Source organism: Gymnoscopelus microlampas (genome assembly GCF_963454915.1).
Source record: "Gymnoscopelus microlampas genome assembly, chromosome: 14".
Taxonomy (NCBI): Eukaryota; Metazoa; Chordata; class Actinopteri; order Myctophiformes; family Myctophidae; genus Gymnoscopelus; species Gymnoscopelus microlampas.
Genome location: NC_139951.1, coordinates 48,612,010 through 48,627,298, shown reverse-complemented (window position 1 = coordinate 48,627,298; position 15,289 = coordinate 48,612,010). Strand labels below are relative to the sequence as shown.

Sequence of the window (15,289 nt, the reverse complement as noted above, 5' to 3'; positions counted from 1 at the left end):
ATATAGCAGTAGTCTCCATTATGAGGTCACCATTCTTTTTTATTTCTTTGGGATGAGTTGTAGTAGTGTAGGTGGGGGGGGGGGAGGTACGGAGAAACCTTCCAGGACAGCTGAGCAAAAAGGGTCCACTACTAAAATGACCCTCAGTGGATTTGTTAGCAGGAGAAAAAACAGAGGTAAAACTAGTCATATACATATTGTTTATATACAATAAAGAAAGAAAGTAAAGTTACAGCAGGCGGGGGGGAGAGTCTTTCCCCCTCGCCGATATTGAGACAGAATAGTACTTAACTCCCGGTCCCCGGATAAGACTTGTTGTTTTAATTGGCAAACAAATGCCAAACAGAAGGATAAGTTACCTCTTTAGTGACAACTTTACAAGCTGTGGCACCGTGGAGCAACTCCCCAAATGTAATATTATTGGTTCCTTTCCGATAACAAAAGCCTTTGAACTTGAGCCAAACAAAGAAAAAAGGCAACTTCCTAAACGCCTACTTATGTATAGTTGAGCGCCAGTGTTGCGCACCCGAAAATAGCCGATCTACAAGCTCTACAACCTGTCGCGATGCGACAGGTTGTGAGCTTGTGGATCGGCTGTTTTCGGTATCATGGTCCACGTTGGAGTGGGCATGGAGGCCTGAGTGAGGCTGAGAACTTCTTAGAGGGCCTGCAAGGTAAAAGAACAACAGTTCCCAGGATGGGAGCTCGGTTCCTGGGTCTCATCTCAGAAGAACTTGACCCCCTTCCCGTCGTCCATGCTGATGATCTCAGCCTTGCCCTCCGCCTCCAGAGCCTGCAACGAACGCAGCAGCATCCACTCCTCTAGACCATGGAACTCTGAACAGAGAACATGAATGAGCATCGTTATCATCTGTGAAAACGCGGAAATAATACAAGATGGAAAAGGCCTGTGGAAATACTACAAGATAAACTAAACGGTAACGAGGGGAAATGTCAGTTATTACAGGTAGACCATAAAGTACTATTAAATCATTAAGACCTGAGGCCGATTCTACAAAATGTCTTCTAAATCCTAACAGTTTTTTTTTTAAAGAATGTTGCTGTCAGCGGTTCTCAAACTTTTTCATGTCTGTTCCAGGGACACCCAGAAGAAAATATTTGAGTAACAAATGTTCGCTTTAAAAATATAAATATTCAAAGATATGCACAAATTTTCAAGATTTTTCAAAAATAGCAGATCTGCTATTTTTGAAAAGCCAAAGAAATCTAAAAATGACACAGAAGCTTTCCTGGTCTTAATGGGTTATATCATTGATATGGCAAACAGCTCAATGTAAAATATGTTTATCACAGAGACGGGAAAGTTATTTAATTGCTTGCACAAAAAACAAATCTCACCCCCTGTTTTACACCTGTAAACATGTCATGTGACAATAAAGATGATTCTGATTACTGTGCTGTAATTCAAATTAAAATAACTGTAAAAGACAACAGCATTTGTGATTCGTTTTTAATTATGGGGCCAGGCTTCCAGCATGGACCCATATTGTTATTCGCATTATTCCATTTCTTCTTCTGCCACTTTTGGCAGTTCTGGCTGAACCGTGCAGTCGCTTTTTATGAAACTCGGCCATATGATAGATGGTCATGAAAAACGATCAAGAAATAATTCTCACAATCTTTCGTCAAAAGGTGGCGCTATAGCACTCAATTGAAAAATGCCAACTTTGAACAGGTACAACTCATGCCCTATTTGACCTACAGCCATGAAACTTCGACGCACACATGCGTCTCCTCATGCTGAATAACTTTCACCCTCTGACTTTTGACCTCTGACCTTTAGATCTCCCTCCATTTTGAATTATATGAAAAACAGTTAAAACCTATCTCCTCCTGGGATTTTTGAGTAATCTGCACGAAACTTTTTACACATGAACTTTGGACCTATACCAAAAAACGTTTGCAAAATATCTTCCATAAGTGAAAAAATGAAGCTTTAATGAGCCAATGAATATTGCAGTTTTATGACAATTATTCATCTGCCCCTAACTCATACATGCAGACTTACCATTCTTTGAAACTTTGCAGTAATGTAAAGGGCCATTCCAAATATCACTGAAACCAATCTTACTCCAATTGGTCAAACGGGGGCGCTATAGCAATTTTTTGAAAATTGAAACTTTAAACAGGCAAAAGTCATGCCTCGTTTGGCCGACAGCCATTAGACCTGCTTACACATGTGCCTTGACTAATGAGGAACACATCTATCACGTTGACCAGTAAGCACCGCCCTTAGATTGTCCGCAATCTTGAGCAGTTTGAAAAACACTTAAACCCAGGATTTTTCAGCTATTTGCGTGAAACTGTATCATCTGTGTGATCTCCTTTCACAGGTTCTTGTCTGTTGGTGGCTTCTCGCTTAAATGTGTGCCCCACAACCTGAAGGTCACCAGTTCAAGCCTCACTTGGTGCAGACTTCATCTAAGTTGCATTTCACACAACATGACTATCAATGAATACATCTGCAATTGTTAAAGATAACATGAAATACTTAATTGAGTGTTTTTTACATACAGCTGATCTACAATCTCACAACTTTTCAGATAGCAATGAGAGTATGTTTTTTCAATGTATAACATACTTCATTGTGAAAATAGCCGATGTACAATCTGACAACTTTTAATGGTTTGTGAGCTTGTAGATCGGCTACTTTTACTAGTTTTGGTTCTGAGGAGATGTACAATTTTGAACAGTTTGAAAAACACTTAAAGCCAGGATTTTTCAGCTATTTGCGTGAAACTGTATCATCTGTGTGATCTCCTTTTTCACAGTTCCCTGTCTGTTGGTCCAATGGCGTCTCCCTTAAATAAGTGCCTCACAATCTCAAGGTCGCCAGTTCAAGCCTCACTTGATGTAGACTTCATTTAAGTTGAATTGCAAACAACATGACTGTATCAATGAATACATGTGCAAATGTTAAAGATAACCTGAAATGCTCATTTGAGAGTACGTTTTTTCAATGTATGACATATTCATTCTGAAATTAGCCGATCTACAATCTCAAAACTTTTCAGATAGCAACGTGTTTCTGAGCTTGTAGATCGGCTGCTTTCACTGTTTTCGGTTGCGAGGATATATACAATTTCTCTATTTGTAAATGGTTTGTGAACGAGTGGTCTTAGTGTTGGCTTGGTTCATGACAGAATGCAAGAGTTTATGATCTTCAACAGACAACATCAGCCTGGACAAAGCTATAGCAATATAGGTAGTGTTGCAGCTACCTAAGAGTGCCTCATGACCGCAAGGTTGCCGGTTCAAGCCTCACTTGATGCAGACTCATTTAAGTTGAATTGCAAAAAACATGACTCAATCTATTCCGTTTCCATGGCTCTCTCTCTCTCTCTCTTCAATCTATTCCGTTTCCATGTCTTTCTCTTCAATCTATTCCGTTTCCATGTCTCTCTCTGTCGCTTCAATCTGTTCCGTTTCTATCTTCAATCGATTCCGTTTCCATGTCTCTGTCTCTTCAATCTATTCCGTCTCTCTCTCTCTCTCTCTCTCTCTCTCTCTCTCTCTCTCTCTCTCTCTCTCTCTCTCTCTCTCTCTCTCTCTCTCTCTCTCTCTCTCTCTCTCTCTCTCTCTCTCTCTCTCTCTCTCTCTCTCTCTCTCTCTCTCTCTCTCTCTCTCTCTCTCTCTCTCTCTCTCTCTCTCTCTCTCTCTCTCTCTCTGAGGGTCGGCCATAGCTGAGTGGCTAGGGAGCCAGAGGCTCTGGTTGACCTGGTTGATGAAATTTGTCCCTGAGCAAGACTCTTAACCCCTAATTGCTCACAGGCCCTCATTGGAAACAAGACCGCAAGGACTTTCATGAACTGACCTGTTAAAGGAATTATCATTTCTCTTTCTCTCTCCTGGCCCCATATTATCGCTGCTTGCAGCTATATTGTTGTATTGTAGTTTAGAGTTAAAGGTACCGTACCTTCACCTTCTGTGTCATCTCCGTTACACAGCTCATAGAGTGTGAACACTGAGTTGACCATGCCGTTTTTAGACACCTGGAACACAAAGAGAGTAAAGAACATTCCATTACATACAGGTATGTACTGTATACACATTTAGCACCACTCAGTGAGGTGAAACACCATAAGTAATACATGGAAGGTGTTGTATTCTGGATGGTTAAAACGTTTCATTTACGTGCCATGTTGTATTGTTGTTTAGAATGGTTTTTTTTGTCAGCTGAACAACAGTGAATGCCATCATCCCAAAACCTCTCCTCCTCCTTGCACAAACTCTCAAACAAAGTTAATCCATGAGACATTTTCTTTAGAGAATTTAGAGCATTTCAACAGCCATTCCACAGATCATAGAGACCCCAGAGACATATAGAAAGTCACTGGCCCTCATTTATCAACGCGGTGCAGCCCGAATAATGAGCGTACGGCGAGATCACCGCACCTTTCGGCATTTATCAATATATCCTGACGTGGGCTTCATCCTACCGTAGGCTGAAATCTCACGTCTGGTCGAGACCAGTTGTTGACGTTGGCTGCACCCGTTTATTCCATCCTAGACCTGCAGAGCACCATTGTCTGACTGTCTGACAAGCATCTGGACACATAATCCACTCCTAAATGTATATCTACACTAATAAATAATCCCTGTGAAAATATATCATTTTATAATTTAAACAAACTGCTTTAACAGTCATTCAGATACGATTGTAGATCTGTCTGTATTGAAAATAGCAGATTTACAAGCTCACAAGCCAGCATTGCATCGCAACGTGTTGTGAGCTTGTAGATCTGCTATTTTCAAAGATATATGAGCGCTTTTGCGCGGCCACCTTTTCATGGACAGTGAGGTCTACAAACTTACACTTACAGTAGCTTGTCCTATGTTATGGAGTTATGTCATAGAGAGTTATGTAGGCTACACAACCTGGCTGGGTTAAGGATATAAACCCGACGCTCCAATATTAACGTGGCGGCACGGAATCACTGCATTCCGCCCGAGTCTCATGTACCGCTACACTACGGAAAGACGAAGTTGGGCGGGCGCATGTGTGTGTGTGTGTGTGAGAGAGAGAGCGAGAGAGCGAGAGAGAGAGGCGTGTGCGGCGAGGCGGGGCGAGCGGGGGAAACATGCTTTTTTTGGGTCGTATTCTGGTTCTTCATGTCGTGAAGTCGGGCGTTTTGTGAATATTTAAGGGCGTGTTATTTAAATGACGCTCGTTTTCAGACGTGAGATTTATCAAGGCTGGGACCAAATGTCCGCTCGGATCGGCTGTGTAGGATTCGTTGATAAATGTGACTTCGACTTTGGTGTACTGCCGAATATATGGAAAAATATACGCCGGTTTATACGCTGCGTTGATAAACGAGGGCCACTGTCTTGCTTTTGGACAATACTTTGATGGACGGTACAGAGATGGACACTTTGTTCCCTTAAATAAAGTACAAGTTCAGTGTGTTGCTCAAGGACACTTTGACATGAATGAAACATCTGGGATTGAACCTGTAGCCTCTCAACAGTCTCTACCCAGCCGGCTTATTCTACAACCCATAAACCAAAGACATTGGCCCTCATTTATCAACGCAGCGTATAAACCGCCGTATATTTTTCCATATATTCGGCGTACACCAACGTCGAAGTCACATTTATCAACGCATCCTACACAGCTGATCCGAGCTTACACTTGGTCCCAGCGTTGATAAATGTCACGGCTGAAACGAGCGTCATTTAAATAACACGCCCCATAAATATTCTCAAAACGCCCCGATTTTACGACATGAAGACGAACCAGAATACGACCAAAGACATGAAAAGCCAATAAGAAACAGCCCCCCCCCCCTCGCTCGCTCGCTCTCTCTCTCTCTCTCTCTCTCTCTCACACACACACACACACACACACACACACACACACACACACACACACAAACGCCCGTAGCGTATTGTCACGTAGGCTTGTAGCCTACATGAATGACATATTATGATACCAATCACATCGGCATGAATGGAATACTTTTGTAGATTAATGTATTTAACCCACACCGAGCAGTGCGCGTTCGAGTTACACTAAAATAAAGCCCTCATGTAGGCTATTCCCATTTCCCAGTGAGACTCGGACCGTCGGACGGGCGAGTCCCGTCCCGCTCCGCATTAATGAGAGATAGCCTGGAGAGAACATTAATGAATGAAGGCTGGTGTGTGTTGGACCATGGGTTAAATGTCTGATCTCCCGGTGGCCATGAAAATATAACAGCAGCGCCGCCTGTTAGACCGGTGCTCGCGCAGAAGAGTGCTCTCGCAGAAAGCGCCCGTATATTTTGAAAATAGCAGATCTACAAGCTCACAACGCGTTGCTGGCTTGTGAGCTTGTAGATCTGCTATTTTCAATACAGACAGATCTACAATCTTATCTGAATGACTGTTAAAGCAGTTTGTTTAAATTACTTTATAAAATGTTATATTTTCACAGGGATTATTTATTAGTGTAGATATACAGATTTATGAGTGGATTAGGTGTCCAATGCCTCTCAGACAGTCAAACAATGCTGCTCCGCAGGTCTAGGATGGAATAAACGGGTGCAGCCAACGTCAACAACTGGTCCCGACCAGACGTGAGATCTCAGCGTACCGTAGGATAAAGCCCACGTCAGGATATATTGATAAATGCCGAAAAGTGCGGTGATCTCGCCGTACGCCCATTATTTGGTCTACACCGCGTTGATAAATGAGGGCCATTGTGAGTGAATGGTTTTCAATCTATCAAGCTTAGATTAGTTCTGACACACAGATAGGCGGCTTGAGTCCTCCAGAGACAAACACCTGCCTAGTTAGAGCAGAGTGCTGCACCAGACCAATTTTGTCAACCCGCACCCGCCCGTCAATAATCAGATCCGTAGACCGACCCGTCACCTGTGATTATATCAAAATACAAACCAAACCCGCCCGTCAAATAATGGACCCGTTGTCCACCCCGTTACCCGTGATTACAGTCACTCAATTTAAAAGTTCTTTATTTATTTATTTTTGTTTTGGGGCTTTTATGCCTTTAATGATTGGACAGTAGGCTGACAGGAAATGGGGAAAGAGATTGGGGGTGACACGCAGCAAAGGTCGCCGGGATCGGGATTCGAACCCACAACACACTGTCAGGCTGGCATTGCAGCCTAGGGTGTCTGGACCGCCACACCGCGGCCCAGGCAAGTGCTTTCTATTTTTAACACAAGATTCAACAATAGCCAGGGGTGCACATAACTTTTTAGGTCTGGTGCTCAGAAGAGCACCTGGAGATGTGACTTGGTGCGCATGGTCCCGTCCCGTTTTGTCAACGGGGGGGGGGGGGGCTGCGCGAGAAAAAAGGACGCTCTGCTTCGAAATTCCGCCGATTTTCGCCTTTTTTTTTATCTCACGCTGTTAGGTAAAGCCCCCAAGGTTGGTGCCCTGTGCTGCTGCGCTGATTTTATCCGCCAGATTGGGACGTTCACGGCATATTTTGCACCATTACGGTGCGTTCATCATCGGTGACGAGTGCCTCTAACAGACGCTGCTGGCTGCGTGCACGCAGCGAGGCAATGCGAGGCGATGCGAGGCGACGCGAGGCAACACTCATACAATCACGTGCAGCATGCGTCCTCTACCCCTGCGCCTAATGGCTGTACATGGGGCCGACGGGTGCTTTAGCGTGATTGTGTGAGTGTAGCTTCAGGAAGTAAATTCCTTGCCTCGATCTCCGGGCTTTTATTTTTTATTTTTGCTAAAAAATTAAAGCTTGGAAATTCCTGTCCCAGCTGTTGGTACGCAAAAGCGCCTCGCGTCGTCTGATGTGGTGCGCATTTTTTATTTTGGGTGCGCATGCGCACCTGCGCACCAGTTATGTGCATCCCTGACAATAGCGGTACATTCGTCACGTATTGTATGTAACTTAACACAGCACGCCGGTGAACGCGCATACACGCAGTACGCACGTGTAGTTGTGTACATAGAGTACAGAAGTCCTGACGTCACTCGTTCATCCCCAGGTTCGTAAAGTCATTTCTCTATGGAGAATAACATTGGGTCATCATAGAATCGTCTCATAAGAATTGTGGTCCAAAAATAAACAAACTGTCTAGGCGATATTATCAGGGAGGAGGTTCTGTATCGTTTATGATAGTCAGTCACTTATATTTGATAGGCTGCTTCTGGTGAAAATGTAACTAATTCGGCGGAAGTAACATTATCGTTTTCTCACCGTCAGTTGATGCTTCATATCCATAAGAGTCAAACTGCCGGGATCATTTGTTTATTTTTGTAACACAGTTCTTATTTGACGCGATATCAAAGACGTCTATGGGGATTCAGAACGGGGGTGGAAAACCGCGAACCAGGTAGGATGTGTAAATTACGCCACACTTTGGTGCTCTATTGTCCGATTGTTTTAATTTGAAGGTTGAACAGGCTGTTCAATGTGTTTTTGTGAGTTAAGACAACTGTCCTCCGTTCTTCACTTGATGTGCAGATTCCTGAATGAACCTGACCACTGAATGTGCCGCTATTGTTTGGGGCGGAAACAGTGCTGATTTTCACAATAAAATATTGCCCACCCACGTTTAGTTCATTACCGCCCGTCCCTGTGAACTTATACAAGTATATTTTTCACCCGTTTTCACTCGTCAAGTGCAGGTGCCCGTCGGATATCCGTGGGTACCCGGCCCGTTGCAGCACCCCGTAGTAGAGTAGACAATTTGACATGTGCCAGTTGGACATGCAGAAAGGTTTCCTGCACTATTTCAGTCAGTGTAGTAGTGAACAGAGGACTCACCCATTGGTACATCAGCTTGCCCCATTCCTCGGGTCGTCTCCACATCACTAAACAACGGGACTTGTTTTTATCCAACCACTCCAGGTTGCCTGAGATGAGAGAACACAAGGAGGACACTGCTGTCACACACACACTACACCCTAATATGAATCATCAATACTCTCTCAGAACCCCATGATTCATTTGGTTCCTAACTATCAATGATTTAGCTGGGGACCCCCTGGAGCCCCCTCAAGGACCCCCGAACCCCACTTTGAGAACCAGTGCATTGGAGCATTGGTTCTCAAAGTGGGGTCCTTGAGGGAGTTCCAGGGGGTCCCCAGCTAAATGATGGATGGGAACCAAATGGACCCTTATGGGTCTGTAACTCTGAAAGCGTACAAATGGGTCCATTTGGTTCCATTTGTACACTATCTGAGTTAAATTAACATTGATGTTACAATATAAATTGGGGTCCCAGAGATAGAGATGCCATTAAATGGGGGTCCGTAGCCCTAATGCATGTCAAACTGGGGGTCCTTGAAATGAAAATGGCTTATCTTTTCAAATGGGGGTCTGCTGGCTAATAAGTGTCAATTTGGGGGTCCTTGACATGAAAAAGTTTGAGAACCAGTGCATTAGAGTATCCATCCACCCATACATTGAACAATGACCCAAGTGAATACCTTTTATTTTTAAATAATGTTTACACAATACCTCTTCTGACCTTTTTAATCTCGGCTGACAAATACAGCATATTATGATATACATAAAAAAACAAATCTAAACACTAAACTATACTATATAAAAACTATACTAAAACTTTGCCTTTTCACAGAAAAAAACTAAACTAACAAACCCATATAAACTAAACTGAAATTGGAAACAAAGGTAACATTACATAAAACAACACTACACAAAACTAATGAAGAACGCATAACAATAACGTTGCTGGACAGAGAACACGTACCTTTTTTCCTCAGCTCCTCAAACACAACCTGAATGGCTTCCATGGAAAGCTTTCCTGGAATTCAGTTAAGACCAGTGACTCAGTTTAACACTTCATTCATCTTACATTTTATACAGTATGTCTCTGCAGTCAATGTGATGGAGCTTTGGTTCAGCATAAAACAAGGAAACATCGCCCCCTGCTGCTGAGTATCTTACTAACAGGTCCCATCTACAGTATCAATGTTGTTCTTTGACATTTTTGTCTCGTCTAGTACATTAAAATTGTATTTTCTGTATGTCTCTGCTACACCCCCCCCCCCCCCCCCCCCACACACACACACACACACACACACACAAAAAAAACTGCAATCGAAACAAACAAAAACAACAACACTTGCACTCATGAATCACATACAAGGCTCTCAATGGACAGGCACCAGTATATCTCAAAGAACTCATCGAGCCCCATAAACCAGCCAGAACACCACTGCGTTCACAGTATAAAAAAATGCTTAAGGCTCCAGTAAACCCCCAAAAAACTAGAACAGGAGGCAGAGCATTTAAGTTTCAAGCACCTCAGCTGTGGAACCTTCTCCCAGTTTCAGTCCGTGAAGCAGACACACTCTGTATATTTAAAACTAGACTAAAAACCTTTCTCTATGATAAAGCCTATAGCCGAAGTGTATAGACTCAGTCTCCCTATAGTCATCCTCTCTCCCCCACCTTCCCCTTTCTCCTCTCTCCCCTCGTCCTCTCTCTTCTCGTCCTCCCTTTGGTTGTGTGGGTTTGTGTCCCATTGGTACAATCGTAATTAACCCTGTACGGATTCACGATCTAGTAAGGCCTGCCACTAATTCTACAACCGGGGACTCGTTCCCCGGAGTTTCTTCTACCTCCCACGTCGCAGGTCCATGGACTATTACTATGGACCCCCAGCTGCGGCTCAAGACTGTGACTGCGGACCGGGCCTGGGCCTCTCCATGGAGTCTATGGACTGTTACTACGGACCCCCAGCTGCGGCTCAAGGCTGTGACTGCGGACCGGACCGGGCCTCTCCATGGAGCACGACCCTGGACACGACCGTGGATTTCTACTACACTACACTATACCACTACGCTATACTGTATATTATATTATCTTAAACATTTTTATATTATTCCATTATATACTGCATACACATTATTGCTGTACTATATTATACTATCATATGCTAGTATCTTACACTATTATATTTGCTATTATTGTTATTGTTACTACTTGCACTGTATCTCTTTCTGTCTCTCCTCTGTCTCTCCCTCTCTCTCTCTCTTCTTTCCCCCGACACGGTCGAGGCAGAAGGCCCCCACCCTAGAGCCAGGGTGTGCCTGACGTTTCTTCCTGTTGAATTAAGAGGGAGTTTTTCGTTGCCACTGTTGCAAAATTGCTTGCTCAGGGTGGGATGTTGGGTCTCTTCTCTACATGTAAAGTGTCTTGAGACAACTTGTTGTGATTTGACACTTCAATAAAATTGAATTGAATTGAATTGAATTGCACTCAAAGGACGACAATTCTATCCTTTTGACAGATATGGAAAATATACTGTATGTTCATGAATATGCATTTGTGTCAATACAAAAAAAAAATCAATCAATCAAATCAAACACTCCATTGTTAGTACTGGTTGAAAAGCAAGATGAGCTGGTCATCATCATCAGACAGGACATCACCACCACTGCTCTGTATGACTATAGGCCTGTCACCATTATGACAATATAATAACAGGCCTAAAATGGGGACACCAGGGTTAACCCATTATCATTAAGACCCGAGTAATTGTTGTAACATCGTCCGGAGGCTCAATTCTTTTTTAGCTTTGATAACTTTAATGTTTTCAAACAGGTTGGGGTCATATACAAGACCCTACATGGTCTGTGACCGCCCCGCCCTAAGTGAATTCATTAAAAGGAAGCCTGAAAGGGGAATCAGTACCAGAGCAACCACTCGAGGAGATTGTGAAGTGCCGCACCGGCAAACAACATTGGGTCAAAATGTCCTCTCAGTACAGGGTTGTGTAGCATGGAATAGACTTCCTCTGCCTGTAAGGAATTGTGCTACATTTACATCTTTTAAATTCAATGTGAAAAGATGGTTGCTTGAAAACCAAAGCTGCAACCATTTATGATCTTGTTTTAGGTTTATTTTTATGCTGTGTTCCCTATGTAATGTTATGTAAATGTATTCCTCTGTTTGTCTGTCTGTTTTGTGACTTTATGTTTCTTGTGAGGAGTGCGGAAGAAAAATGTAATCTTTGATAAATCTGGTGTATTTACGTCCATGTGACGTCCATTAATATGCTGTCCTGTCCAAATAAACAAATAAAGTGAAAGCCGATTTTACAAATGCCTTCTAAACCAGTAGTTCTTCTCAAGGTGTTTCAAAAATGTTCAAAAGCATAGCAGATGTACAAGCTCGCAGCGTGGCACACCAAGTGACACGCTGCGACACAATTGTATACAATATGTAGTGGGGGGTCCCTGCTTCATCGATCTCTCATCTAGGGGGTCCTTGGGCTTAAAAAAACAATGAGGACCCCTGCTATAAAGGCTATCAAGATGTCAAAAACAGAGCCATTAAGGTGAAACGTGGTGCATTGATGCAGAATCCTTCAAAGGACAATCAACAGTTGTGAAGCATCTATGAATCAATGTCTTTCCGTCCACCTCTACCTACCCATGTCCCTGGTTCCCTGACTGTAGTCTGTTCTATCTAAATAAAAGTTATATGACCTAAATAATGTATTAAATCTTCATCTAAAGATCACACTAATGCTCTATCAAGAGCAATAGCAACAAGAGATCCCTGTTTTGTTGAATGCCCCCCATAAATATATAATACCACTTAATTGTTTCACCATAATTCAATCTCATGGAACCCTAATAATGTACATTCCCAGAGCCTCCTTTATCTTGAAACAAAGCAGATAAAAGCCCAACATGTCAGCACTTCATGTATTATTATAGATATTATTAATCATGTAAACTCCATGCCAGTAGGACAGTCGATAAGCACAGGTTTGCTCCACTGAGCCCAACCTTTGAGCCCAGCTCTCAATGTGTCACAGACGCATTGAGAGCTTGTAGATCGGCTATTTTCGCTGCACAACATGCTTCCATAGAAGACATGCTGACTAGGCCTGTCACAATTATTACGTAAATCGTCTAATCGTAATTATTTGAGATAGTCGCAATTATTTTTGCATAATCGTTTCCATGTTGAAAAATGTTCACACATTTTCAAATATTAAAAAATCAGAAATAGCTGATCTACAAGCTTACAACGTGTGACGAAGTGACGCGTTGTAAGCTTGTAGATCTGCTATTTCTGCTCTTTTTACATGTATAAAATGATTAAATATGTCAATAAATTCTGTGTATATTTAATTATTTGTCATATCTGCTCTGTGCAATTTTTGGTAAGAAGCCTAAAAACATAAATAAAATGTGTATTCATATGTTCCAGTGCTCAATGCCAAACACACAATTAAATCATTAATCACAATTATTTGAGTGACAATTAATCATCAACTTGTATTTGTAATGGTGACAGCTCTAATGCTGACTTGTATGGAATCTAAATGAGAAATGAGAACTTGAATCCATGACACAGGTGTTCTCCATTGAGCCACACCACCCAGAAGTAGAGCGTTAAGCACAACAAGGATACGTTCTATCTTCTTGTTGTTGAACACAGGACTCTCCTGGGCCTCCATCACGTCCAGGGTGTAGATCTTATGGTGACGGCAGTACGACAGAGCCAGAGAGCACCATGCTGCCAGCTGCTTCTGTCTGGTGTCAGCATTAGGCTGTAACCTGTGTACCACACACATCAACATTAGGCTGTAACCTGTGTACCACACACATCAACATTAGGCTGTAACCTGTGTACCACACACATCAACATTAGGCTGTAACCTGTGTACCACACACATCAACATTAGGCTGTAACCTGTGTACCACACACATCAGCATTAGGCTGTAACCTGTGTACCACACACATCAACATTAGGCTGTAACCTGTGTACCAGACAATCACTGATGAAGCACCGTAATGGAGCAGAGACTGTATGGGTCCAATGCCGATCCCGATTTTTAAGAGATCACAGATTACTGATGATTGATCAGCTATTTTTGGTTATTATTATTTTACGATTAGAGAATTTGTTTTTAAGTGGTTAAACTCGCAATGTGTTCAGAAGCATTTCGGTTATATTTTAAGATTAGAGCTAAATTCAACTCAATAATAATAATAAACACAATTAATTTGGATGCATACAAAATAAACACAGTCATGAACTAAACTTAATTCTTATTTAGCCAGTTAAGCCCTATTCAAAACCTTTCCAAAATAGCAGAATACAAGATCACATGTTGTGAGCTTGTATATCTGCATTATGTTCTTGAAAATGTTTGACGATAACGACGTGCCCAACACAGGGCCACCAGTTATTAAAACCGGGACAAATGGGTTGAATAATTACAGTTATAATGACAAAGCGAACATTTTTAACTCAAATCTTTGCTTCTGGGGGATTCTACTTAATGTCTTCTAAATCCTAACAATTTTATTTTGAAAAAAAGTATGTTACTATAATCAGTGGTTCTCAAACTTTTTCATGTCAAGGACCCCCAAAATTATATGTATTTGGCCGCGGACCCCTCATCTCAAAATATTTTGCAATAGGGACCCCCCAGAAGCAAAGATTTGAGTCAAAAGTGTTTCCTTTATAAATATATATCCAAAAATGTGCACAAATTGTCATGATTAAAACATTATTAGCAGATCTACAAGCTCATAGTGCGGCACTATGAGCTTGTAGATCTGCTATTTTTGAATAGCCAAATACATCTTAAAATGATACCCTGCTTAATGGATTAAAGCTGCAACTCATAACTTTTTTGTTCATGACATTCAACCACTTAAACCTTCAATACTTGGTACTTGATTTGCTCCTTTTCCCTCCCCCCCCACACACAAACCGAAAATGCCGAAAATAGCAGATCTACAAGCTCACAAACCAGCGGTGAGCTTATAGATCTGCTATTTTCGGCTCTAATGTTCCTCTCAGAATAGAGATATAGTGGTTAATGTAAAAAAAAAAAATCCTATCACAAAGATTTGGCGGACCCCCGCCTGGATGGAGTAACTCTAAGTGAGGATCCCCTAGGGGTCTAGGGGTCCCTGACGCCCTGTTGAAGACCCCTGTGTAAACTATAGATCTATAAAAGCTAACTATAATGTTCCATAAGAAAAACCCAAGACAACTTCCGTAGCATTTTAGCCAGTTAGCTTCCATGTTTCCAAGTGTCATAAAGTAAACATTGTGATTTAACTTGTTCTTCTGATGTCGTTTCACTGACATGCAGGTCACTACAGTATGTGTTTAATATAGAGTAAATAAAAGCATGTATTTACGTGAAGAAAGGAGTAAAGTTGTACTGCCAGGGCCACTCGAAACTCATTATTACTCTGTTAACACTGACAACACATACCGGAAACACGTCCAACCCATAAATAAGTCCGACTGGAAACGGTCCTCCTAACCTCTGTCACCAG

At 42.2% G+C, this 15,289-nt stretch overlaps 1 protein-coding gene across 2 annotated transcripts; it reads right to left on the bottom strand.

Moving 5' to 3' along the window:
• Window positions 1-186: 186 nt before the first annotated feature.
• vps25 (vacuolar protein sorting 25 homolog) lies at window positions 187-15,251 on the bottom strand. 2 transcript variants are annotated; one of them, XR_014602326.1, is made up of 7 exons: window positions 15,149-15,251; window positions 13,400-13,545; window positions 9,717-9,770; window positions 8,768-8,856; window positions 3,938-4,013; window positions 573-837; window positions 187-541 (listed from the first exon to the last, which is right to left on the bottom strand). XR_014602326.1 is itself a non-coding variant. In XM_084079170.1 (6 exons), exons 1-6 carry the CDS (start codon window positions 15,193-15,195, stop codon window positions 725-727), a joined length of 525 nt encoding a protein of 174 aa, XP_083935296.1. In that variant the 5' UTR covers window positions 15,196-15,251; the 3' UTR covers window positions 187-724. The 2 variants fall into 2 exon arrangements, 1 of the variants encoding a protein (XP_083935296.1); XM_084079170.1 differs by having other exon boundaries at window positions 187-837.
• Between the last annotated feature and the right edge of the window lie 38 nt (window positions 15,252-15,289).

Bases quoted from the DNA above. Each gene is read 5' to 3' on its own strand.
- vps25 (XM_084079170.1), bottom strand. From the start codon at position 15,195: ATGAGTTTCGAGTGGCCCTGGCAGTACAACTTTACTCCTTTCTTCAC. The intron at 9,771-13,399 runs GTATCCTTGTTG...ACTGAATTCCAG, and splicing joins CAACAACAAGAAGATAGAAC to GAAAGCTTTCCATGGAAGCC. The intron at 8,857-9,716 runs GTACGTGTTCTC...CTCTCATCTCAG, and splicing joins TGAGGAGCTGAGGAAAAAAG to GCAACCTGGAGTGGTTGGAT.